Source organism: Castanea sativa, chromosome 8 (assembly GCF_040712315.1).
Source record: "Castanea sativa cultivar Marrone di Chiusa Pesio chromosome 8, ASM4071231v1".
In the NCBI taxonomy this organism is placed as follows: Eukaryota; Viridiplantae; Streptophyta; class Magnoliopsida; order Fagales; family Fagaceae; genus Castanea; species Castanea sativa.
In genome coordinates, this window is record NC_134020.1 from 32,436,496 (window position 1) to 32,462,524 (window position 26,029).

Here is a 26,029-nt window from a genome sequence, read left to right on the forward strand (position 1 = left end):
CAAGATAAGGATTTATTTTTTCAATTATATTTGCAAATTACAAATATATATATATATATATATATATAACTCGTGGGAGAAATAGATAGTGAGGAAGAGAAGAGGTAATAATAAAAAATTTAAAAAAAAAAACATCTATTTGCAGAATCACAATGGACTGTCAACTTCATCATCCTTAGTGGAAAATAAGTCCCTACACAGTTCTCCATAGAATCTACAGACCAAATCAACGAAAACTGGGCTCTTTAGATTCTTCCAGCAATAGAGAAGCTCCTCCACATCCATCAAATCCCTCACTTTCCCTTCTTCAACAATCATCTCCACCAAATAGTTCTCAAAACTCCTGCATGCATCTTCCATGTCTTCGTCACCTGAAGCTTCCCTTTTGCCAGCCCCGCTGCTAGTCTTCACATAAGCTGGTGTAATAGGTGATGGAAAGAGCCTTCCCTCACGCCCTGCACTAGATACACTCATAAGCTCCCTCACTCTGTCCATCTCTTTTGGCCTCCTAACTGAACGGTTGCCTGATAGTAATGCAGTTACTCGATTCTTTGGAGGATTATTTTTATTGGATTTCACGCGGTGAGGATGAAATCGAAGAGCTCTTATAAAGACAGGTCTTTTGAGTCTGAATTTGAGGATTTGAAGGAATTTTCTGCATGGATTTAGAAGCTTGGATCTTAAGGCAGCTAATGCTTTCACTTTCATCTCTAATGATTTGAAGGTTGAGTGCAGTTGAAGGAATGAAGTGGGGTGGTGCCTTTGATATCTTTGTATGGTGAGGTGGTATGCCTCAAATTGTTGGGATGACGGTTGGTGTAACACACACACACACACACACTCACACTCACAGAGAGGGAGAGAGAGATTGCGAAGTGGAGTTTGTTGGGGAGAAATAGATATTGTTAAGAGGATGTTGTTATTAAGGTTATTTGTCCTGCTCACTTCTAAAGGAGCAGGCCTAACTCTGCTGGTGGGTTTCACGTCTAGGCTGAGTGGGATACCTCATTGCAGGTCAACTCCTATTTTAGCGAGTTTCCAGCTCCGTTTTTGTGTTGCCTTTTGAGTTTTTTTTACTCAAAGAACCTTGGGTACTTGGGACCATGTATTAGGGAAAACGTCAAGGACCCATGCTACTTTGTTATTAAGGTCCTGAGACACCAAACCCACTCTCTTTTTTTTTTTTTTTTTGATAGGAAGAACATACTCTTTTGAAATTACAATAACCCTAGGGTAAAGATTAGATGCAATGTTGAAGATGACACACTCTTATTGGGGCAAAGATTGGATCCAACACTGGACCTGGTGCAATGGCAACATGTGTCTACTTTCACATGTTATCATCACAATGGATCTAATACACTGGACCCAATCTAAGATCTCTTGGACTAAAAATTGGAGTCTAGTGTTCCAGTGCATTGGATCCATTATAATGACTACATGTATCTACTTTTGGTCACATGTATAATATTTTACCATTTAGTTTGTACTATAAAGTTTGGTTACTACTTACTATAGAGATATCTATTGATGCATATTGTTCTTATATGAGTTAAATGCGTTGGCTGCTTTGAACTTGAAGTAACCTGCAAATGAAGGAGGAGCATCTGTGCTCCAATTAGAGCATTCATAATGAACTTTGCACTTATTTGGTCCAAAATGTTTGTTAGAAAGTCATTTTTATATTTTAGCTACTTACTTTTTTAAAAAAATACACAGCACAATGAATTCTTTGATATATAATTTTTCTTTATTTCATTTAAATATTCCTCTTTATTCCCGTTTGGTATTGTAGAAAGAGAGGGAATGAGATAGCTGTTGGTGGAGGAAATTAAAAAAATGAACAGAAATTATTTAGTAAAGCTACAATACCTTGATATAGTTTCTGGAGTATTTTAGCTTTACAATAATTTGTTGAGGGGCCGGTGAGCTTGTTGGAGAAAAAAAAAAAAGAGGTTTGGCTAACCAAAATTTTAAGAAAGGAAATTTGTTACACTTATAACTCATTACAATTTTTTTTTTTTTTTGGAGAAACCAAACTCATTACAAATTATTGAATGGTGCTAGTTTGTAGGAAAACTTGTGAGTTAATAGATTATTTTCAACCTCATGATAACAAATCATCTATCATACTTTCTATATTTCACTTTATACTACACCAATCACAACTTGTCAAATGATATATATATATATATATATATATATATATATATTCATTTTAAATTTTGATTATATTATAAAAAAAGTTAAATTAATACCTAACAAATTGTTGTTGCTAGAGTATAAAGTAGAATATAAAAAGTGAGACAGGTCACCATAGAAAAACTTAATAAAAAATTGACTACATTTTAATTTCTAAAAGTGACACCCCATGTTTCGCTAACATAAACTATATATAAATCTTTGATAGTAATGTAATATTTCTTTAGCCAAAAAAAAGCCTCATTTTGCTCCTTTTATAATAGTAGCTGCAGTGTGAGAGATAAACAAAAAGTCTACAGGAGATATCCAAACAGCAGGCGTAGAAGAAAATACACAGTAAGAAGCTATCATTCAATTAAGGGCACATGAAGTTGATGCCATGTTGGTCTGGACCGATCGATCGAGTTGTTGGTTTTATGATTAGTAACTCTTGCGGCTGGGGCCGGCACTTTAGTTTGGGGAAGCAGAAGGGCTCGATCTAATTTATTATTTATAGCAGGTGGGTTTGAAAACCACTGTTATAGGTGCAATAGATGCTTCCACTAATTAATCTGGAAAGAAAAGTGATCGACATCCACTACTTTTAAGTCTCACTATCACTTTCACTAACAACTGGACAACAAACAATAAACTACACAGGTTACCCAATAATATGATAGATTTTTAATATAATTTTTTTTTGCTAAGTGATGATGTTGTGGATCCAGGGCCGAACCTAGACATTTGGGGCTTAGGTGAGAATAAAAATAAGGTATTTTTTATATTTATGTACTAATTAAATCAACAAATTTTTAATATTTTTATATTATATTATATTTCATTTAAAATATATTTTTCTTGTTTTTCAAGATGTAAATTGACTAATTAAATTTTTGTATTCAAGTTCTTCTAACATCTCATTTTCAATCGATAATATAGCTAATCCACTTAATCTTTTTTGAGATATTGTCGAACTTAGATATGATTTTAATTTTAATTTTGAAAAATTCTTTTTGAAGAAGTAATTGTCACATGTATTATTAGTAAAATTCTATAAGCGATGCATATATTTGAAAAAGAATCTAATATTTTTATATAATTTAGTATGTCAATTGGAGTATATTTTTTTTTTTGTAAAATTTCTTTTAAAACTTTTAACTATGAAAATAAATCTAAACCATCAATATCATAATAAACATCATGTTTGAGAAAAGATTCAAGTTTAAGGAATGAGTAAAGTTTAGGGATTTGAGATTTTTATTTTTTTTGATTTTAGATTATTTTGTGGGTAATTGTTTAGACTAGATTTGCATTTTATCCAGTTGATTTTTGATTTGTCTAGAGGTTAATGATGTCTTTTTTTTTTGGAAATTCGATTTTGTTTAGAGCAAAGAATTTTTTGGAGTACCAATATTTACAAGAATATTCCAGATTTTTTGTTCTTTGGTCACGAGGATGTATACGATTTTTTAGAGTTTCATCTGAAACTATATTTTTTATTTATTTTTTAATTTTTCTACAATCCTTGTTTTTCAAAATTTTGGGGCCTCCTTCCAGTTGGAGGCCTTAAGCAATAGCCTAATTGGCCTACTGGGAGGGCCTGTGAGGATCAATCTACCTTGATGTGCTTGAACCTGCAATTTTTTTTTTTTTTTTTTGAGAAACTTTAAACCTATGTTTGACAGTTTTTCTTTTGTAACCTAAGTTCCTTTATCTCAAAAAAAAAAAAAAAAAAAAATATATATATATATATATATATATGTTCCTTATAGCCATCACTAATTAAGAAGGTGACAATGTTCTATATAAAATTTAAAAAAAGAAAAGAAAAGAATGTGAGGGTGACACATTGATGGGACAAGCTTTTGATGCTAATTAAATGAAATTTTTTTTGAGACAAATGAATTAACGGTTTTATGTATACAAATTACAAAGTGTGTGTACATATATATTATAAGATAGAAATTCTATTATAATCTAATCTAAGTATATATATGTGTGAAGTTTTCTCTTGGAGACTTAAACCCGACCCTTGCCCCTCACACCCCACAAGCACTTATATTTGTGGAGTGACTAAGCACCAAGGGTGCGCGGTGATTACAAAGTAGGCTTTTGAATAATGGGTTAGCTGTATTTTTGGGTAAACAAAACTAGCTATGGCGTAATAGTTGGATTTGTTTTTGTTTTTTATGTATTTGGGTATGTTGTGATTGCATTAAGTTTATAAATGATCTATCAAAGTGTGTTAAAATTTTCTTCATTAAAATATTTTTCTTCTCTCTCTCTCTCTTCATCAAACAATTCATCAAAGTAGTGTTTTTATTTTATTTTATTTTATTTTTTGAAAAATTATTGAAACATAAAGGATTAAATTGAACAAAAGTAAAATTACAAAACTTGATTGAATTTTAGATAGTACTAGTCCCAAACCCATGCATGCACGAGAAAAGCTACATTATGAGCTTTGAAGAAAATGTCATTTTACTTGAATTCAATGCGTAAAATGCTTTTAAATAAGAGATGATATGAATAATATACTATACTATATATTGCATCTCAATTTCAGAATCTCCTATACAAATCTAAAATTAAAATGAAATAAAATCTTAAACAACATAGAACAAAGTGAATGAAACATATAAAAGACGCTAACCTTTATTTTTGAGTGATTTTGAATAAGGACAATATGTGAAGTAAGTAAAATGATGAGTAGATTTTTCTTTTTCTTTTTTTTTTCTTTTTTTTGGGGTATAACTGAAGGTTAGAAGGGTCTTTTTTTTTTCTTTTTCTTTTTTTCAATTGTAGGACTGCATTATTTTTTAATCTTTAAAATTTGTTAAGTGGCTTTACTTGTGAATTGACGAAAGATTGTACCATTTCATCCTAATATCACAAATTGCACTTCAAAAACCCGTGAGATGCTTTTTTTGCATATGACACATACCCACATCTACTTCAGGTAAAACTCAAGATGTAATTGATGAAACCTAACACCTAACTATTATTGATTTTGGCCAATCCAATCAGTGTGATATATGAAACGTAAAGGATATGGTGATATGTGCCAAAGCAGTTCCCCATCATGTCCAGTCCATATGCTTTCTCAACCAATGCATATTCATAATTGAAATTATGAGACAAACTTAACATCAGAATAAATTCAGAGCAATTGTAATCATCCTCAACAATCAAACTCTAATGTGGACCCGTATCCCAAGCAAAGCAAAAAAAGCTAGAAAAAGAAAACTGATTAAACAAATAAAGAAAAGAAAAGAAAAAAGCAAAGCAGAGCAAGGAATAGCAAAATGAAGGCAAAACCCAACACACCGTATTGTCTCCCAATGCCCAATGATTCTGGCCAAATACCCACTAAGCGAAAACGCCGTATCATCTCCCAACGAAGCAGTCTCACACCCAAAACATCATCTGTCCCAACTGAACTGCCATTTCTGTGGCCTGCCTAACAGAGAGACACGACTAATACGAAGAACTTGTGAATGCCATATATAATTGGCGGACTGTTGGGATTGGAAAAAAGTTGGTGGTAGGGATGTTTAGGAATGATGATGAATTGCAGATGAAGAAATTGAGTAGGGAAAATGAGCATAACAGAACGGGAAATCAAACGGTGTGGTTTTTTTTTTTTTTTAAGATAAAGTAAATTTTTGGTGAACGTGTGCGAAGGTGAGGCTAAAAAATAATTGATTTGGCCTATTTGCTGGTTGTTTCTAAAAAAAAAAATGTTTACTTGTTGATTTGTCACGATTTTAAAGAAGTGTTTTTTTTAAATAAAAAAAAATATGTAACTATTTCCCAAGAGAGACACAATTGAATACCAACGGTGAAAAGACATAATGTTTCAGTATTTTTAAATGTAAACGTAGTATTAATTTATATAGTTCCGTGACACAATACAAAAAGTTAAACATTTCGATTTTATATTATATATAGATATAGATTAGAGGATGCAATTTGGATCTAAAATATTTAAATAAGATAATTATTATGAAACAAGAAAGCCCAAGAAAAAAAGCATTAGTAAATAAATGGGCCTTAATAAGCTTAAAAACCATAGCCTATATATATATATATATATATATATATATATATATATAACCTTCCCCTTGTTAAGCCACACTACACACATTTTTGATTTCTTCTCTATGTGTTAAATTTGCAGGTTCAAACTTTACAGGTTTATTGTGAGTCAAGGGTGATTGATTTTGTTTTGTAAAATAAAGAGGTATGTGGTGTTTACTAGTTGGGATTTCTTAAAAATAGTTTTGACTACCAAACTATGCTTGTAATTAAGAAATGTTTTTATGTTCTTTAAATATTTGGTGTGAATATTTTATGAAAACATGTACTGGACTTATTTAAATATATATGTGTGAATAAGGCTTTCGTATTTCTAAATATTATAATTGTATTTGTGTTATTTTTTTCAATTTTATGTGATGTGAAACTTATTTGCTTTGAGTACTTTGAAATTTGATTTGAACAACATGACAAGTTGTGATTAAAAGCTCGGTATTATATTTAGTCTTTAGCAAGGGACAGTCATACTGTAACTAATCCTTAGCAAATGACAGTCTCAAAGAGAGGATAATGCACTTTTCTTAATTCCTTAGCAAGGGAGCATTCCATTGAGAATCTAAAAAAGGAGTTTCTTAGCAAATAAGTGCAACTTTAGGTTCTAAAAAGTGAGTCGCCCTTAAAGAAATGGAATGAAAAGGGATTCTAGTCCCAAAGAGGGGGCCACACAACTCTATTAATGGGGTGTAAATGTTAACCACGAAAAAGGCCAAGAGAATTGTTTATATGACTATGTTAATATATCATGAGGTAGTGGCTCAGTTTATAGTGATATTATAATATTAGATGTTTTATGATGACATTGACATTATTCGTGTATCTTAAATTGTTTTTCTATGATATATTTGATGTTAAAATATAGACAATTTTGCAAGCAATAAATTTGTTAAAATGTACTATTCACTTAAAAGGGTCAATCCCGCATTTCATGTTATTGAATTCTACATATTGATTTATCTAAGCCCCCTCTATTCCCCTTGCACATACATAAGAGACATCCTTGGATGGGAGGATGTTTTATTTTGTTGGAATTAGAGCTTTGAGATTGTGATGAAATTTTAGATTACTATTTGCATTTGTTTCAATTTTTTTTGGTTAAGGATTATCAAAATTGAATAAATTTTTATTATTTTTGGGTTTGTGGCGTTACAGAAATTTAGTCATAAACTATCATCGGTTTCTTAAAAAAAAAATCCTAATCATTCATTAATCATTAGGATACTCAGATTGTCTTTATAATAATAATAATAATGGTTGATATTATAACAATAGAATTGAATGGCAGTGATCATTGATAGGATCCTACCTAAAAAATCATAAAAATCCATAAAATTATCTTACTATATGGATATAAATAAATTTTCTCCCATAATCGAAAATCAAGCTAGTGATTTATCTTCCCACTTCCTCTTTCTCCATTCCCAGTGTCTTTCTATCTATACTATCAAAAAAAAAAAAAAAAAAAAGCTGGCGTGAACGACCCCCTAAATATTTAATGGGCTTTTCAATTTTTAGGCCCATCAACATGAGCACCGGTCCACTAAAACTTTTATGGGCTTTTGAATAATCCGGAAACTTTAATGAGCTTCTTTGCTTTAACTTCAATCATGATATATATATATATACACACACTAGTGTTATACCTATGCGATGCACGACTTAATAGAAAAATATATGTAAATTAAACAATTTGTTTTAATAATATAATTAAATTACTTATCTTAAAAATTTTGAACTTATAAATGAGATTTTAATTCTCTGATAATGACACTACACACAATTAAAGACAATTTTAATACATTGAGATGATGATTATATGAGAATAAAAATAATTACTTTAAGAAAGACAAAATGTTAGAATGAAATAACTAATCATATAATGAATATACGGCAATTTTCATTAAAAAAAATTATTTAAAAAATTATAAGTAGAGTTAATAGAGTAAAAATTGCTTTAATAAATTATTTAAATGGGAATTGAATGGTTGTCCTTAAGAGTGAGAATTATATCTAAATTTACCTTATTTTTCCAAGAGGGTAATTGGAAGTTTAGAACACAAAAAAAAAAAAAAAAAACCCAAAAAAAAAAGAGAGAGTCTAACAACATACATAACATTTAGATAAAGAAAAAGAAAATAAGCACAATTGAAACTAACTTGGGATTCATGCTGAAAGTCAACAGAAGCTTTGGCCTGAGATTTATTCCCTGTACTCTAAATCTCCTCCTGGCTTATGTTAAACAAAATAGCATCATAAACACATAAGCTCTTGTTGTGTCTTATTGCATGATTGCACATCTTGTAAAGTTGCTTGATTGCATCCTGTGAAGTTGTTTATTTTTATTAGCTTATATATATAGTAGATAAATATACAATATAGATTACCCATTTACGCTTGTAAGGATAAAGAGTCCAGAAATGGATATTGGGTTATGGGCCGTGTCCCAGAACAAGTAGATACTAACGAGAACATACAAGTCAGTAGTCCATGGAAGAAGTCTGGTCATAAGCAGTTGGGAGTGTAGTCCAAGAAGAAACACCTCCTCGACTAAGTGGGGTAGAGGTCAAGAAGTCCAACCTCTCGTCAAGAACAAGGCACCAGACAATCATATTGGTAAGGATAAGTATTAGTTGAATGTTCTGCAGCTAACTCCCTGGCCACATTAATGTGGAGGTTATACTTGAACAGTAACCTCCAGCCTTACAGCTACCCACAACGTCTTCAAGAAGGTGTTGATGGGAAAAGTATCAAAACCAGCAATCTAACTTGCATGTGAAGGGCTGAGATGAGGTGAGGAAGAGGAATATAAAGGAGAAAATCCCCATTACAAAGGGATCATTAGATAATTTGTGAAAAAATCACTGTACAATCAAGAATTGTAACTGTGTTTAAGCCTAAGAGAAATATATGTAAGAACCACCATCCTCGGACTTTGCCGAAGAGGATTTTCTTTGCATAAAACTATTTTTTTTTTTCATTTTTTCAATTATCATTTGGCCTACTGTGATTGTTATCCAACTTTTTAGAGTTCAATTTCTCTCTCTCTCTACAAATTTATTGTTTTGGGCTCTTTAGGTTTTAGTCCTTTTCAATTTTGGGCTTTGGGTCCAAAACATGTCTTTACAACACTAATTAGGAATTACTCTTATACTATAACTCATTCGCAATGAAGATCAGTTTTATCTTGATAATCAAATAGATATAAGTATATAACTCTCCAACTCATGCACGTGTCTAACTCTCCCTAACTATGCACGTTGATTTTTTTTTTACTTTAAAATTTCGTGAGATAGAATTAGCATGTATCTAAAAAATTGTTGTTATTTTTATTTAAAATTAGTGATAAGAACAAATAAGAAGTTGTTTTATCTATAAATGTGAGTAAGTGTGAAGCTAAAATCTAAATCTAAAAAATAAGTAGCATGTGAAGAGGAAATCCAAAAAAAAGAAAAAAAAGAAAAAAGTACCATGTGTGAAGAGGGAATCTAGAGATTAAAAAAAAGAAGAAGTGAAGTTGCTGTTTATTTTTACGTGTAGTAATATAATTTAAGTAAAAAAAATAGTAAAAAATATATCAATAATAAAAGGATTAGAATTCTAAATTCGTATGATAGTTTTAATTTTTCATTCTTATAATATCATCAACTTTGTAACATTTGACTTGTTTTGTCTATAGCTTAATAAGATTGCCATCATTTTTAATAGTAAAATTAGCATATATCTATTAGGAACCATATATATAGCGTTTAGGTTCATGGAGCTATAGAAGTCTAATGTTATAGAAGTCTAATGTTATAAGAAGTATTTGTTAAAAAAAAAAAGATTAATAAATTAAGTAAAAAAATAGTAAAAAATAAATTAATAATAAAAGGATTAGAATTTGGATTGTAATCCAATTAAGATTTTTAACAACTTAGAAATTTTAGGAAAAGAAGATAAGAACAAATATATATATATATATATATATATATATTTTTTTTATATATTAAAATCTAAAAAATTGTAAATCAAATACTACTTTCTTTCATTAATTACTTAATTTGTCATATTTATCCAAAAAATATGTATATATCTATTCTTAAAATCTAAAAATTTATTAGAATTTCTGCAATTTAGTGACTTCACGTGGTGCAACCGCGGCGTCTAAGCCCAACTTTTATTATATATAATATAATATGATATATATATATATATATATATATATATATATATATATATATATATATATATATATAATTCAATAATCGGAGAAGGGGAAAAAACCTTTGGCATTGATAATTATTTGGTTGCTAAAATTTAATTTATTCCTTTAACTTTTACACCAATTATTAAATTACTCGCTAAATTTAATCGTTATCGATTTAGTCCGTTGCAGTGTAAAAGTGATTAAATTTATTGCTTTCATCTAAATTAGCAAATGATGTTGTTTGATCTATTTTTATAATTAACATCCAAATCAAGCTGGTGTGAACGACCCCCTAAATATTTAATGGGCTTTTCAATTTTTAGGCCCATCAGCATGAGCACCGGTCCACTAAAACTTTAATGGGCTTTTGAATTATGAGCTTCTTTGCTTTAATGTGGGAATTTTAACTACAAAACCTTTGGCACTGATAATTTTTTGGTTACTAAAATTTAATTTATTCCTGTAACTTTTAAACCAATTATTAAATTACTCAGGATTCTCAAAAAAAAAAAAATTATTAAATTACTCACTAAATTTTAATCTTTATCGATTTAGTCCGTTGTAGTGTAAAAGTGAATAAATTTGTTGCTTTCATCTAAATTAGCAAATGATGTTGTTTAATCTATTTTTACAATTAACATCCAAAGGAAAGCATGTTAATGCGCATTAAAAAAAGATCCTATTCTTATTTATATTTTCAAACTTTTTTATTATATTAAAAATGTAATTGAAAACATTTATGAGATGCACCTTTAATAGATCTTATTCTTTGATCAATATTAATAAATAAAAAAAATGTTAAAACAACTTCTTTTGTTAAAAGATTTGGACAAAAGGATCCAATTGACTCGTTTTGATAAAATGAGATCTAAATTGACAAAAGTTAAATCTTAAAAACTAATTTGACAATTATAGCAAAAGGTAAGTGACTATTTTTTTCTTTTTAAGTCAAAGACTATTTATACATAACTTAGGGAGGGTATTTATCCTTAAGTATCACCACTGAGCCGAGTATTAAAAGTCCAGAATTATTTAATAGTTTTATTTTAAACTCAAGCTCAAACTTATCACCAAGTTAGATGATATATTTAAGTTTAATTTATTTTATTTTTTATGAGCTACTTAATTAACTTTTTTTTTTCTAGTCATAGTAAAAAACACAACTAAATTCATTGATTACGTCTGAGATATAACTCTAGAGAGGAGATTTCTCAAAGATTTCAAGGAGACGAGGTTTGAAAATTCTCTTGAAGTAAGAATCCTAGAAAACCCCTTTTCTATTGACTTTATTTACTAGTAAGAAAATCTGTTTAAAAAAGAAGAAGAAGAAGAAGAAGAAGAAGAAGAAGATACGTAACTTGAATTGAAGTTTTGGATTATGAACTATGAAGTAGATTAGATTATCCTCTTAAGTTATTTGTAACAATTATAAACTATATCACAATAATTATAAAGCCACGACTTCACCTAAACGCATGATTGAATATTCAATTGACTTATCTTGTCCCATGACAAAACAAAAAGACTTTATCTTTTACCTTGTGTCAATTTTTAATGGGGTTCCAAATCTACATGAGTTAATATTGATATTTGGGGTTGAAAGTTTTTGATCTAGGCTAGGGATCTACATCTAGCAGGGGTTCAATTTTGAAGTGGTGGGTCTGGCTATTGTTCCCTCTTAGGAGTACAGTGAAGGGATGTGGGATATTTTCCATGGGAAATAAAAGTGTTACCCTGAAATGTTAATGGTTTAAATTTTGGGGATAAGAGCATCCACAGCAGTGGAGCTAAAAATTTAACTTTTTAGCTCCATAAAAAGTTACTTTATCTATTTTAGTTATTTATTTTGCAAAACATGCTGCAGCAGTGGATCTATTTTAACTTTCAACGCAATAAAATAATATAAACATCACAATAAAATAATACATCTTCTACAATAAAATAATACAAATACACAGTCACCACAAACCAAACCCAGGAACCCGAAAATCCAACAACCCAAAACTGAAACTCACCTCGCCGGTACGCCGAAACCCACCACACCAATACGCCGGAACCCACACTGAGACGCCGAAACCCACCATGGCGAGACGCCGGAACCCACGCCGAGACGCCGAAACACACCACGAAGCCCACCACGCCGAGACGCCGAAACCCACCACGAAGCCCACCACGCCGATACGCCGAAACCCTCGCCGGTACGCCGAAACCCCCCACACCCCGCCGCCGGAACCCACCCCGAGACGCCGAAACCCACCACGCCTAGACGCCGGAACCCACGCCGAGACGCTGAAACACACCACGAAGCCCACCACGCCGAGACGCCGAAACCCACCACGAAGCCCACCACGCCGATACGCCGAAACCCTCGCCGGTACGCCGAAACCCACCACACCAATACGCCGGAACCCACACCGAGACTCCGAAACCCACCACGCCGAGACGCCGGAACCCACGCAGAGACGCCGAAACACACCACGAAGCCCACCACGCCGAGACGCCGAAACCCACCACGAAGCCCACCACGCCGATACGCCGAAACCCACGCCGGTACGCCGAAACCCACCACTCCGATCCACAAGCAAGCACTCCAGTCCACGGAAAGCCACTTCGATCCACGAGGCCGGAGCACAATCCACAACCCAACGACGGTGAGCTTCAGAGAGGGCGGTGAGCTTCAGAGAAGGAGAGACTGAAATGGATGAGCTTTCCGGAGTGACTGAAGCGAGGAGAGAGAGCTTGAAATGAAAGCCAGGAGCAGGGAGTCGAATAAAATAGTATTTTTTTTTATAACTTTCAGCAATATAGCTATTTAGCTCCACTGCTGTGAATGCTCTAATAGGCACAATTTCTAGGGTATATTATCTCAAGCCACAATTGAGCCAAATTTGGATTCAATTATATTAGTTATAATTTTCTGTTGTACATGGAGATATATTTTGGCAGATTGACCTAATTTGGAATGAATGCAGACACCACTTGAAAGCCTCATAGAGTGCTTCTAGGAAGTCTTAGATCTATTTTCCCATATGCTGGAGAGATTTTTGAACTCAAATTGTCAAATGTAATACCCAACAAATTTTCATGGAATTTATTATTTAAAACCTATTTATTTGCTCTAGATTTTGTGTGAAGGTTCAATTTCTATGAGCCTTGAAATTATAAGTTGTATATTATGGCAAAATCCAAAAAAAAAAAAAAAAACTACTTATTATTTAATTAGGTGGGTTGTTAATATATATATATATATAAACCTTAACTTATTCATTGGTCCCTTTCATTATCTTTGTTATAATACCTCTTTTTCTATTGTGTGTAGCAACCCACTTCTACCCTTCCTACAGGGACCCCTGATTCCTATCTCCCAAATAATTTTATCACAATCTGTTTAACTTGCCTTTTCTATTTCTAGCGGCACAACAAAGTATCCTATTTCTCTTGCAAATGTGACATCACTTGGTTTTTGTTTTTATTATTTCTTATGCTGATTAAGAAGTTCACTCACACATTTGTATAGATGACATTATCTTATTGGTTAGGAGGACCACATCAGCAGTCCTCCCGGTGGACCTAATAATTTCTCCTTGTTAACATATGCCTTTATTAGAGTAATTGTTAATAAACTATTTTAGAAAAGTATTGACACAAAGCTGCAAAAAAAAAAAAACTAATTGTTTGTCTTTTTTTCATAAAAAGTTTTTAAAAATATTTCCTAATTTGCTAGCTAATTAAGAATGGAGAAGAGCGTGCGTGTGAGGGATTTCCAAATTCCATAGTTTGTGAAGGTATTTGAAATCTACGGATTTGGACCTTGAATTCCAAGATGGATTTGGGCCAAATCTAAAATTTTCTTCTTATGAGTTACCCAAACAAAGAATTTGAATTTGGGCTCTTAGATCCAAATCCTAGCCCAAATCTCATGCCATCCAAATAGACCATTTGAGAATTCGTTAACTTTTCCCGTGATTATTTAGGTGAGAAGTTGGCTATTTTTGGTTGTATGAAATATTTGAAATCTTGGGGTAAATGGTGTTGTTTTGGAAAATCTTGAGATGCGACTGTGAAACAAGGACTTGGTGGTGTCAAAATTCAAATTAGTGGTTTGCGGTCCTAAAGGAATTGGAAACAAAGGTAAATAGGAGGCACCGGCCTAACAATGTAACTAGGAGTCTAGGACCATCACAAATACGGAATAATCTTGATCTTCATTATAGCAGAAAATTCAGCACTAGCGCAATTAAGTTACTAGCATAGTATTACGTTATAGCGGTTGAAACTTGAAACTAATGAAGTTTTGATGTGTATGTTGATATACATTTGAACTCACCCTTATAGGTTCTAACTTGTGACTTTCAAAGCACACAATAATTGGCTTTATGAAATGCTTTGTGGCTGTTTGGCTTGCCGTGATATTACATTACACTGTAATATTACATTATTGTAATTTTACATTAATGTCATCTCAGTACAAAAATACAACCTTACATTATTTAGGAAAGTGATAAGATTAAGATGATGTTATATATTTTATAAGTTTAGATTATGGTAATGTTAGAAAAAGTAAAATAAACCAAAAACTTTAATGTCACATCATTGTAATGTGCATCGCATTAAGAACACATTACAGTAAACCAAACGCCCTTTAAAATAAGTGAGAATTACACACTGTTCCCTTTGCGTTATCCATATTTTTGACAAACCCATTTTTGGATGTTAATTTTCGTATTTCTTAAATGTCCTCACGCATGGAGGCAATACAAGAAAGAAACATTTCCAGTGGGGGCAACATACAAGAAATGGCATCTTGAATTTCAAAATTGAGACATTATACTTACACCTCTTTTTTTTTTTTGTGTGGCTACAAACCTACAACAAAGATACCATTGTACTTATACTTTGCTATGCATATAATGTCACCAACCGTTTCTGTATACATGACTATCAAGCTCTCTTTGTTTTGCCTTGGAATACTTGGAAATCAAGGATCTTGGAGATACAAGAAAATCTTTGGGATAGAAATTCATAATGGGAGGGACCGGTTAATTATGGTTTTCCCAAGAAATGATATCTTTTTATCCCCATTTGTTGCCCATTTCAAAATGGTTTTCTCTTGCAATTTGTGTGTGTCAATAAGTATATGGCATATCTAGGACAAAGAGTACTGGAATGCAGAAAATGAATATTAAGATACCTTGCCTGCAATGTTACTATGGTATTTTATATGATTAGATAACTTGAACCAAAGTTATGGATTATATGGACGTCGATTATGTAGAGGGTATTGATTCTAGGATGTGTTTATGTTCATTGGTGGCCCAATTTGCTGGAATTTTACTTTACAAGACACAGTTGCTCTATCCATAGTAGAAGTAGAATATATGATATTGGAAACTTTAGACCCCAGTAGCGACCAATTACCAATTTTAAGCCAAGCCAAATAGTTAACCAATGATGATTAATCATTCAATTTGATCTTACACAAAAACAATATTACTAAAAGCAAAATGCAGAAAATAAAGAACACAGTAATATGTTTACGATGTGAAAAACTAATAACAAGCATTAAAGGAGAACACATCGAGGGTTTATTGAGTCACCAACCCCAAGGAACAAAATCCACAGTAAAATTGAAGTCATTCAATTAATACTAAGCATAATCTCTATTGCTACCTCCAGTAGATACCTACTCATATGAATGAGCACATGTAACTCCAAATCCTTACTCTGAATTTTCTTGACACAACCTTCTCTCTTGTGACTCCAAGAATCTCTTAAAAATTTAATCTCCGTAGCAAATCCCGGGATGACTCTATAGCTTCAACCTTAATCTGCACTATGGCAACAACAACACTATATCGATTCCTCTTAATAGCTGGAAGGTAGGGTTTTTTCTCTCTAAATAGCACAGGATTTTCTGACTCCACAACCTTGTAAAAGCTCTACTTAATAGGCACTTTAATTAAGGTTACAAAAAACTAATTATACAGCTGACTTAATGAGAAACACATCAAATCAAATACTGAATTTGTGATTCTCGATCAATCAAGGACGTGTTGAGCAGTTATCGAGATTCCAAAAATTGCTCTTCCCTTGTGCTGATCTTGGGTTTTCTTCTAGAATGCAAAATACAAACACTTAGACTCAACATTATTGTCTTGAGTTGCCAACTTTCAATCTATTAAACCTAAGATATGACATTAATAGGGGCAATAAGAGAAGTAGTATAATGTCTAAATCCTAATTCTGATAGTCAGAACATAATTCACTTGATAAAAAAGAAAGTATATATGAAAGAATTAAACATAGTGATGTATAGTACCACAAGATTAAAGAATAATTTTTTTGGGGAGAATGCCTCTTAACATGTTGACAACGCTAATTCCTAATAATAAGGTCAAGTATTACTTGAACTTAATCAGATTTTGCAGTATGAAATACAGAAATAGTCTTTAGGGATTTCGGTGAAGGCATTGGAGGAAATCCACTCCCATAACTTGATCCGATTTAATTCAAAGTGGAGATTTGTTAAAGTGGATTGAATTAATAAGCGTGCATTGTTACCTTTATGTTAGCCAACCTTTTTCTGATAAGCTTCACTTAGAAACTATGTCCTTTTTGGTTTAGGCAAAGCTTTAACCGACTTAGGACCTCTTGCCATATTTGGCTAAGGTTGCACCATGGATTGTTCACCTAACTGACTTTATGCAAGCTTTAGTTCTTTGTAGTACATAATTTTCTTGATCTTTCATGCATGAGAGTTCAAGTACTAGGCTTGATCTAAACTTGTGTCGTGAGACGAAAGAGCAGCATAAGAAAGAGACTTGTTTAAGGTCGGTTATTGAGAGAGAGAGAGTCTTTTAGTGTATCCTTTTGTTTTTTTTTTTTTTTTTTTTTTTAATAGCTTTACCATTTTCTATATAACCTAACCACGTGTGATTCTTGTATTCATTGTACATGCTTGTTAACATTTTTTTTTGATATTGGTTTAAATCTTAGGTGTGATATTGCACAACACATAAAGTGTTAATTCTGGGAAGGTACGTAGCCTTTTGACGTGGCTCTTAAAAATTATGGCAGGCAGAGTGGTAGACATACTCCAAAAGGAAAGAGACTAAACTTCTAGTTCAAGCTTCTCGTATCCTAGTCATGTATGAGTATACATTTGTTTTTACAGCCAATCAACCGTGTGTCTAACAAGAATTTTAGACACACTAATGCTTCAACATGGTTTGCAATGATTGGTAATTAACTTAAGTCGTCACAACAACTTTCACATAAGTATTAACAATAGTTGAATTGATAGTTTTTTATTGATTCTCATATGAACTCGCTCTTAACATTACTTTATCATCTACCATTAACAATTTGTCACCTTCGAGAGCTCTAAAATATTTTGTTAAAATTTTTGTGCGTTTGGAGTTATTACCTCAGCTCTGCTCATCAAAAAGAATTTGGCTGGGACCAGTAAGTAATCTAATTTCCAGCGCCAGGCAGGTCACATGTGGGGGCTCCTTGACATTAAGCAGTCGAGAAAAGGCAAAGGAATATTATTACTAATGAAGCAGAAATTTATGGCAAAAATAGAGCACTTAGTAGACAAATGGGTCTTGGCTGTTACTAAAGTCATCATTGCCTTTTCTTTTGACGTTGAGAATCATCATTGATCCTAATATCGCTTTAGAGAAACAAAAAAATGAGTATCCAGATAAGCTATTGTGAATACATGAATGGCAGCAACCTATTAGTGATCAAAATCATGCATAAAAAGCACCAACTGTGCAAATGATGCTCAAACACGGTTTATTGACTAATGTCTTTCATCCTTTTCTGGAATTCCCTTGCTCCCTAGTTCCTGACCTCAGGTCAAATTCGCAAGATCACCATACATTAGCCAAAAGCCAAATTTGTTAATGTAATGAAACAAAAAAAAAAAAAAACTATGTTTGTGCAATTCTGCTTGTGGCAATGATGAAAGAAAGCTGGGTAATTGAAATTCCTGCCCCTTTGCTTTCATTCCAAACTTTTCTGTGGACCCCCTTTGTTTTTCTTACCTATAACCAAACCTTGTAGTATCTCTTTTTTTTTTTTTACTTGTTATCTTCACTTCCCATCCTATAATACTCAAATACTCAAGGTATCAAAGACACAACGCAAAGCAGCTCTGAGAGAAGGCTAGCTGTCCCAGTGACAGAGAAAGAGAGAAGTGCTATCTTTGATGGGTAATCACAGGTTTAGATTGTCGGATATTATGCCCAATGCCTGGTTTTACAAGCTCAAAGACATGAGCAAAACCAGGAAGCATAACTCCTCTGACCCCATTAAGAAAAAGCCACCCTCAACAACCACCACAACATCACCAAGATCCTTCCTTTCTCAGCCGAGACACTCCTACTACTCTGCTAGGTCCGACAAATCCTACAATTCGACCAAAAATTACTTAAAAGCATCAGAAACTCATTTCCATAATCCACCCAGAAAATCATCCAAGAGAAGAACCGACAGAAAATCTATTTACAAACCGTCTCCTAGACTTGTCACCTCCTCTGCCTCAGCCAAAAGTTGTATCTGTCAGGCCACGCTTGACTTTACTTGCACTAAGCCGAATCCAATACAGTCACCAACTGATTGTGTCTCTCCCAGTGATACATTCACTGACTCTGACACCCATGAATCTGTTCTTCCATCCGATTCAGAGTCTGAAAACTTTGCAGCTCCTGCTTCATGTGAGTTAGCTTCATGGTCGAGCCCTTGTGATTGTAGACTCAGTTCTTCAACTGCTGATATTATCATCGACATGAATAACGAATCCTTTACTAGGGAAGCGAAAAAGCTAGATAGAATTGATACAATTTTGGAGCTAGACCTTCCTCCAATTTTGACAAAGCCAGTGAAATCCGACTATAACACCACTAAAGCCACTAAGTTCAGAAGTTCATCATCTAAGTCTCCTGTCAAAATTGTCAAGGAGGAAAGCATTAAGACTCAGAAGGAGCATAAAGCCAATCCTCTTCTTCGAAGGTCCTCCTCTAATTCTACAGGTATAAGACTCAGAGCCAATTCTCCAAGACTTGCAAGCAGGAAGATTCAGTCCTTTGCCAGAAAAAGCTCGTCCTCAAAGAATAAAAGCCTTCCAGGGAGTTTTGCTGTTGTTAAGTCCTCATTTGATCCAGAGAGGGACTTCAGGGATTCAATGGTGGAGATGATTGTGGAAAACAACATCCAGGCATCGAAGGATTTGGAAGAACTACTTGCTTGTTACCTTTCACTGAATTCGAATGAGTACCATGATCTCATTGTCAAGGCGTTTGAGCAAATCTGGTTTGATATGGCTGACCTCCGATTGTAAGGATATGAGATCATGAAATGCATATAATCTTGTGTCACTACTTTCGAACACCCTTTCTTGCCTTCTTGGTCTCTCTTTTTTGCATTCCTCTGCCCCCAAGTTAAATATCCATAGATAAGCTAAATTTTCAATCTTTGCAGTTTACCTACGCGGTAGGATGATCAATTACAATTTGCTAGTAACGAATAACCATTGATTTCTCAGTGTCTTTTTGGCTTGTTTGAATTTATCAATAATCCCCAGCTTATAATCAACTCTAGCTAGTGGCCATAAAAAGGTTATATGTGTTCAGTAATTTTCCTAGACTTCCTTGCTTTGGATTCAATCACAACTGAATGTACCTCTGTAAGTCTGTAGTTGTTTACTTGTAGAGCATAAAATAAGCATGTAGTATTCGGGGGATAAAATTCCTAAATTATGAGATAAACAATAATCTTCAATGAGCATTTTCTAAATTCCAAATTTTTGGAGGATCCATTCATGAAATGGGGTTCTTTTAAACACAAATGTACCATACCATATGAGAGAAGTACATATTATCTAAATTTGAAGTGTTATGGAAAATAAAAAGAATATATAAGAAGTTTTGAATCCGGGATATTTTACATGAAAACGCACAACACTGTCATTAAGTTGGAAGATTTTTTGGTAAGTCAAAAAGTTACATTCTCCGTTCACTTGATTGACATCACATGGCAACCCATGTTTATAGTGGGATTTACATAATTTGGACAATTATCAATTTATTCAATGTATATTATGTTTTTTAATTTCATATAAATACAATTGATAGCTCAAATCCCTTAATTTACTCAAAACAATTAATTAATTGATTTAATATTCATGATTTAGAAAGTGAACCATACTTTGCCATCGCACACGCTTGGTGTGATTGTCACTCCACAAGTATAACCGCTTGTAGGGTGTGGGGGAGAATGGTCGGAGTTCAAGTCTCTAAGAAGGAGCTTCACACACATATACACTTAGATCAAACAAAAGTAGAATTTTTATCTTCTATAAAAAAAAATTAAATAAAAAATAAACAAAAAAAAAAATGAACCATACTTTCCAATACTCTTTCTCAAGTTTTGCATTAAGTCTTTGATAAAATATGTAACTTGCAAAAAATGAAACCAAAACTTAAAACTATATTTTTCAAAATATTTTGTACTTTTTTGAACTCTGTTTCTAATAAAAAAGACCGTGTGCTACCACTAAATTACAAGGTTCTTGAAATTTCTTCTTCTTTTTAGTACAAGAAAATTAGTGAACAAAGATGAAACCAGGTATGAATCAATTTAGGTACTTTAAACACACATAAAAGTAACATCATTAAAATAGCAACTCCCTCACAATGAAACACACACAAGAAATGCTCATATGAACAACGGTGGAGCAAAAAATTGTTGCAAAAGGGGCCAAGCTAAATAAATCGATATTTAAAAAAAAGAAAAAAAAAAAAACCACACCAACAATTTATACTAACAATGTGCCTTTAATATAAACTAACAATACTAAATAAAAATTTTTCTTATGTTTATGAATGATAAAATAGAACATGTCCCAAATTTTTAACCATAAAAATCATATCATACTTTCTTCTAATAATAATGTTAAAAAGAAAAAAAAATCATGCATTTATATAATGACATTAATGAGTTACATGTTACAAAAACAAAAAATGAATATTAGAAGATGTGGGGGACGAGGATCCCAAATCTAATTTAAATGGGTAGTTAAGGTTATTTTCGAGAACGCACCTCGGACCTCGGGGATGAGCACTAGTTATGTGAGGGGCATAAGGTTAAATCATCAAAAAGGAAAGAAAGCAGACTTGGCACGGAATACGAGAAGAATGGATAAAAAAGAGTATAGAAGTTATCATCTCCGCATTAAATATAAGACAATCACTCATTTGGCTGCATTAATGAGGAAATGACCATGAATAGTGGTGACACAACTAAGATTGTAGTGTAAAGCTTGCTAGTATGTTCTAGATGAGACATAAGTTCTAGGAATGCATTCTCAACCCTCCAAGTGTAAGATTCAAATAGATTGTAGCTGGATATAAAAGCAAGAAGAAGATCCAGATGAGGAGGAGGGTGAATAAAAGAAAGAAAAGAGTTTATCCATTTATAACCACAACCTCGGACTAGACCCGAGAACCAACGCTTGTGGTTTTTCTTAATCAGTTTTCAAACCGTGAATTAATAGAAGAAGCACCATTTCTCATTCAATTCTATGACGTAAACCTTCTTAGTTTTTGCATTGGATATCATAAACAGATTTGACTTCCCATCTCTAAACAAATTTATTGTGATAGCAAACAGTAAAATCTTCATTTATTTCCACCAAGTTGATTTATTGCTTTTTCATGTTACAAAAGATGAAATAAGACATTGATACTTTAAGGGGGTGTTTTTGTGTGTATAACTTTATATTAATATATATAGATATATTTATTTAATATCAAGGGTCATTATATACAATTTACATAAATTAATTTTCTTTTAGTTATATAGAGAAAGGAGGGAAGGGATTTGAAAAGCCAAGTGAGCCATGCCCCCCTAGCGGGCCTAGCTCCCATTCCCTCCGCCATTGCGTATGAAGATGTCATGTACCATGATATTCACATGATGAAATCCTGTGAAGCAAGGTGTTGAAAGCAATAACTGCATTTGTAAACTTATCAATATTTGGAAAGAGGCAATAGTTTTTCCGGTTGAAAAATAGAAAGTAATAAAAGGAATTGAATATATATTTTTTTTTTTTACTGAGGGGAATGGGATAACAAAAGTTGATTGTTAATGTGATTGTATTAAAAATTACCAAACAAAGGGAAAATGATGAGAGTAATGAGAGTCAAGTAAGGTCCAATCGATCTACTATCATACCATGTCAAAATTTGAAATATTATGGAATATAGAAAGAAAGAGATTTACATGGTTCAGTTAACAAGATCTATGTTCGTTAGAGATATATTAAACATATTAGCCCAATGTTATAGGCCCAAGCCTACTCCTACTTGTGCTAGTAGTCTAGGATTTAGTTGCCTATGTATACTCATGTTAGAATTCATTGTAACACGGGTTATTGTACTACACTCTTACATAATAAAGATGTAGCCCTTAAGGGATTCCTCTGTGGATGTTGACTAACAAGGCCGAACCACGTAACCCTCGTGTTTTCAGTGTTCCTATTCTATGCTTCCCCTTCCACATCCACTTTAGCATATACAATATGGTATAACACATTGCGTTAATAATATATTTAACATGGTATCAAAGCTAAACTTCGTTCTTTGCATCAAACAAACAACTTTACACAACAAACAAGATTCCTACATGCGCAACACAGAGCCTCAAAAGGCCCCCTACCTTCTTTCAGATCTAGGCCTACAGCATCACGCAGCTCCCATGAAAACTCTATTGCTGCCTCACCGCTAGGTCTTTGATCTCTCAAGCAAGCCGTGCCACTCACCTATCAAATCTATGCACATCAAGACTTTGCCTAATGAAACCAACAATACAGATGTGCTCCACGGCATCTCGCGAGAAACACCCAGAAGTTCGGCCTCCATCAGCAATCGCACGTACCTCCACGAGTTGACAAAGCCTCCAGTATCTCCTCCTAAGCGCCATCGAAATTTCCCGAAGCCCAAATAGGATTATCATCACACGCGCCACACTTTCGGCCTTGGCGTCTCCTTATTTACAAAACCGTGAAATTCTACTGCCATTCACTAAAGCACGTGCAACCTAGAGATCTTCTCAAGCGCCGTCCCCTTTACACACCATGCACGCGCCAAAGAACTAGGTATTCTTCTAACATTATCCATGATATCATCTGATGAAGTCATCAAAAGCCACGCAAGCCCTAAACACAATAGCCCTAGTCAACATCATCGCCACGTCATCAAGATGACGTCAGCAGCTCTGCAGCTCGATCCGTGACCCAACTCGAAAACCCAGAATTGACTCGGACCATGTAGCCGTTGACTATCCGTTGACTTTGATTGTGGAATCGTTGACTTTGACTTTTGCGCTGACCTTTGACCAAAAGTCAAAATTTTCGAAAGGGCCTATCTTGCTCAATTTTTTTTTTTCCTAGATTCCGATTTTGGACTCATTTTCTTCATTTGAAATTCTGAAATTGATCAACTAACACATTATTCATTATGGTTTCTTCGAAGGCATTCTTCAAGGCATCTCCAAGGGATCTTTTCATGCTTATCCAACCTTATGCCTTCATCAAGCTTTTGCCTCACGCCTTCATCAAGCTTCTGCCTTGAGTTTGAGGGAGGGTATTAGACATATTAGCCCAATGTAGTAAGCCCAAGCCCAAGCCCACTCCTACTTATACTAGTAGTCTAGGGTTTAGTCGCCTATATATACTCATGTTAGGGTTTATTGTAACACAAGTTATTGTACTACACTCTTACATGATAAAGATGTAGCTCTTAAAGGATTCCTTCGTGGATATAGGCCAATAAGGCTAAACCACGTAACCCTCGTGTTCTCGGTGTTCCTATTCTATACTTCCCCTTCGGCATCCACTCTAGCATATACAACATAGTATAATACATCGCATTAATATTATATTTAACAGTTCACAACATTAAAATTCAAAGGGCCACAAAATTTTCACTCAATCGATGCTTAAAAGTCTAAGGGTGACCATAGATTTAGAAAACCCAACCACTCAATCAACTCAATTCGAACTGATAGGTCGTACGTGTTTTATTTCAAATAACTCATGTATCCAAGTAGGTCAACCAACCAAAGTTTAAACCTATATAGTTTTACACTTTTTTATTTTATTTTATTTATGGAAACGAGAGGTCTGATTTATTTTATATATATATATATATATATATATATATATATATATATATATATATAGTTTATACATCACCAACATTCAACCGTCGGGAACATAGTCTATTAATCTCGAGGCCTGCCAAATCCCTTACATAACACAAATATACAAAACTGGGACAAGTACTATACACAAACAAAAGGAGCTGTTGGTGAGCTCCCCGCTTCGCCAGTGCATTCGCGCATTCATTAGCTTCATGGTAGATGTACTACACTTGCACCTCCCAGTCATGTTCCATAAGGCTCCTGCAATCACATATTAAAGGTATCATATTAGTAGGATAAATTGCATTTTTATTGGTTAACCATGATATCACTGTACTAGAATCAAGTTCGAGCTGTAAAAACTTAAATCCCATATCCCATGCCATTGATAGACCCTACCAGCCAGCGGCTAACTCAGCCATATTATATGATGCTAGCCCCAAATGAAGGGAGAAACCCGTGATCCATCCACCCAAGTGATCCCGTATTAAACCCCCTGCACCTGCTATTCCTAGGTTACCCATCGCACTGCCATCAGTGTTTAGTTTAATATAGGGATCAGAGGGGCACTTTCCATCGTATAATCTGTGGGATTCTAACCTGGATCCGGTTCACATATCCAGCTAGGAAGTAAAATTCAGTGGCGGCTTGCACAGAGGAGTGGATAAGGCTATGTTGGGATCGAGATTGATTCTTGAAAATCCTTTCATTTTGAGCTAACCAGATTCCAACAAAGGAAAGGAAAATAAACTCACCAAGGGAGTTTATGGTGCATAATAACTTTTTCTACAGTTGCATTGCTCCGGAGCCAGTCTTGCAAAGACATGTGAAAGAAGAACATGGGAAAGATCCCCGGAGATTGACTCCATGCTTCTTTTGCCTAGGGACAATCTCGTAATATATCAATGGTCATTGTCGGGTTATGGTATGTAGGACATTGGTCATCCAGATGGTGGCGCCCAATGGTTAGGAATGTTTTTGTGGGCAACTAGTTACACATAGCTTTCTAGAAAAAAAAATTTGGATTTTTTTTGGGCATTGTAATGACCAAATCCAATTCCAAACCAGTTTATTGAAAGGTACTTGTTGTTGATGAAAAAGAAATTTGGATGCGGATCTAACTGAACAAGTACCATTGTTATGGGGCCACAGAAAGGTGTCAAAGAGTCTAGCAACATGCACCACAGGAATACCCTGAATGAGATTTTGAAGTTGGGAGGAAATAGAGAAGTCAAGAGAATCTAAAGTCTAAGAGTGGTTTGTCCGCAACGAGCTAACCCTACGATCCTTATCATGTAAGAGGAGAGGACCTTTGATATAACTACAAAGGGTGCATTTAGGAAGCCAAGGGTCCTTCCA

The 26,029-nt window shown here is 33.7% G+C and overlaps 2 protein-coding genes across 2 annotated transcripts; one reads left to right on the forward strand and one right to left on the reverse strand.

Annotated features, from left to right (window-relative positions):
* Window positions 1–93: 93 nt before the first annotated feature.
* On the reverse strand, window positions 94–708 carry LOC142605532 (transcription repressor OFP17). The gene has a single exon (XM_075776933.1). It carries the CDS (start codon window positions 706–708, stop codon window positions 148–150), a length of 561 nt encoding a protein of 186 aa, XP_075633048.1. The 3' UTR covers window positions 94–147.
* A 17,861-nt stretch (window positions 709–18,569) lies between these two features.
* LOC142607221 (transcription repressor OFP4-like) lies at window positions 18,570–19,845 on the forward strand. The gene has a single exon (XM_075778646.1). The coding sequence runs from the start codon at window positions 18,678–18,680 to the stop codon at window positions 19,806–19,808; it is 1,131 nt and encodes a 376-aa protein (XP_075634761.1). The 5' UTR covers window positions 18,570–18,677; the 3' UTR covers window positions 19,809–19,845.
* The last annotated feature ends 6,184 nt before the right edge of the window (window positions 19,846–26,029 follow it).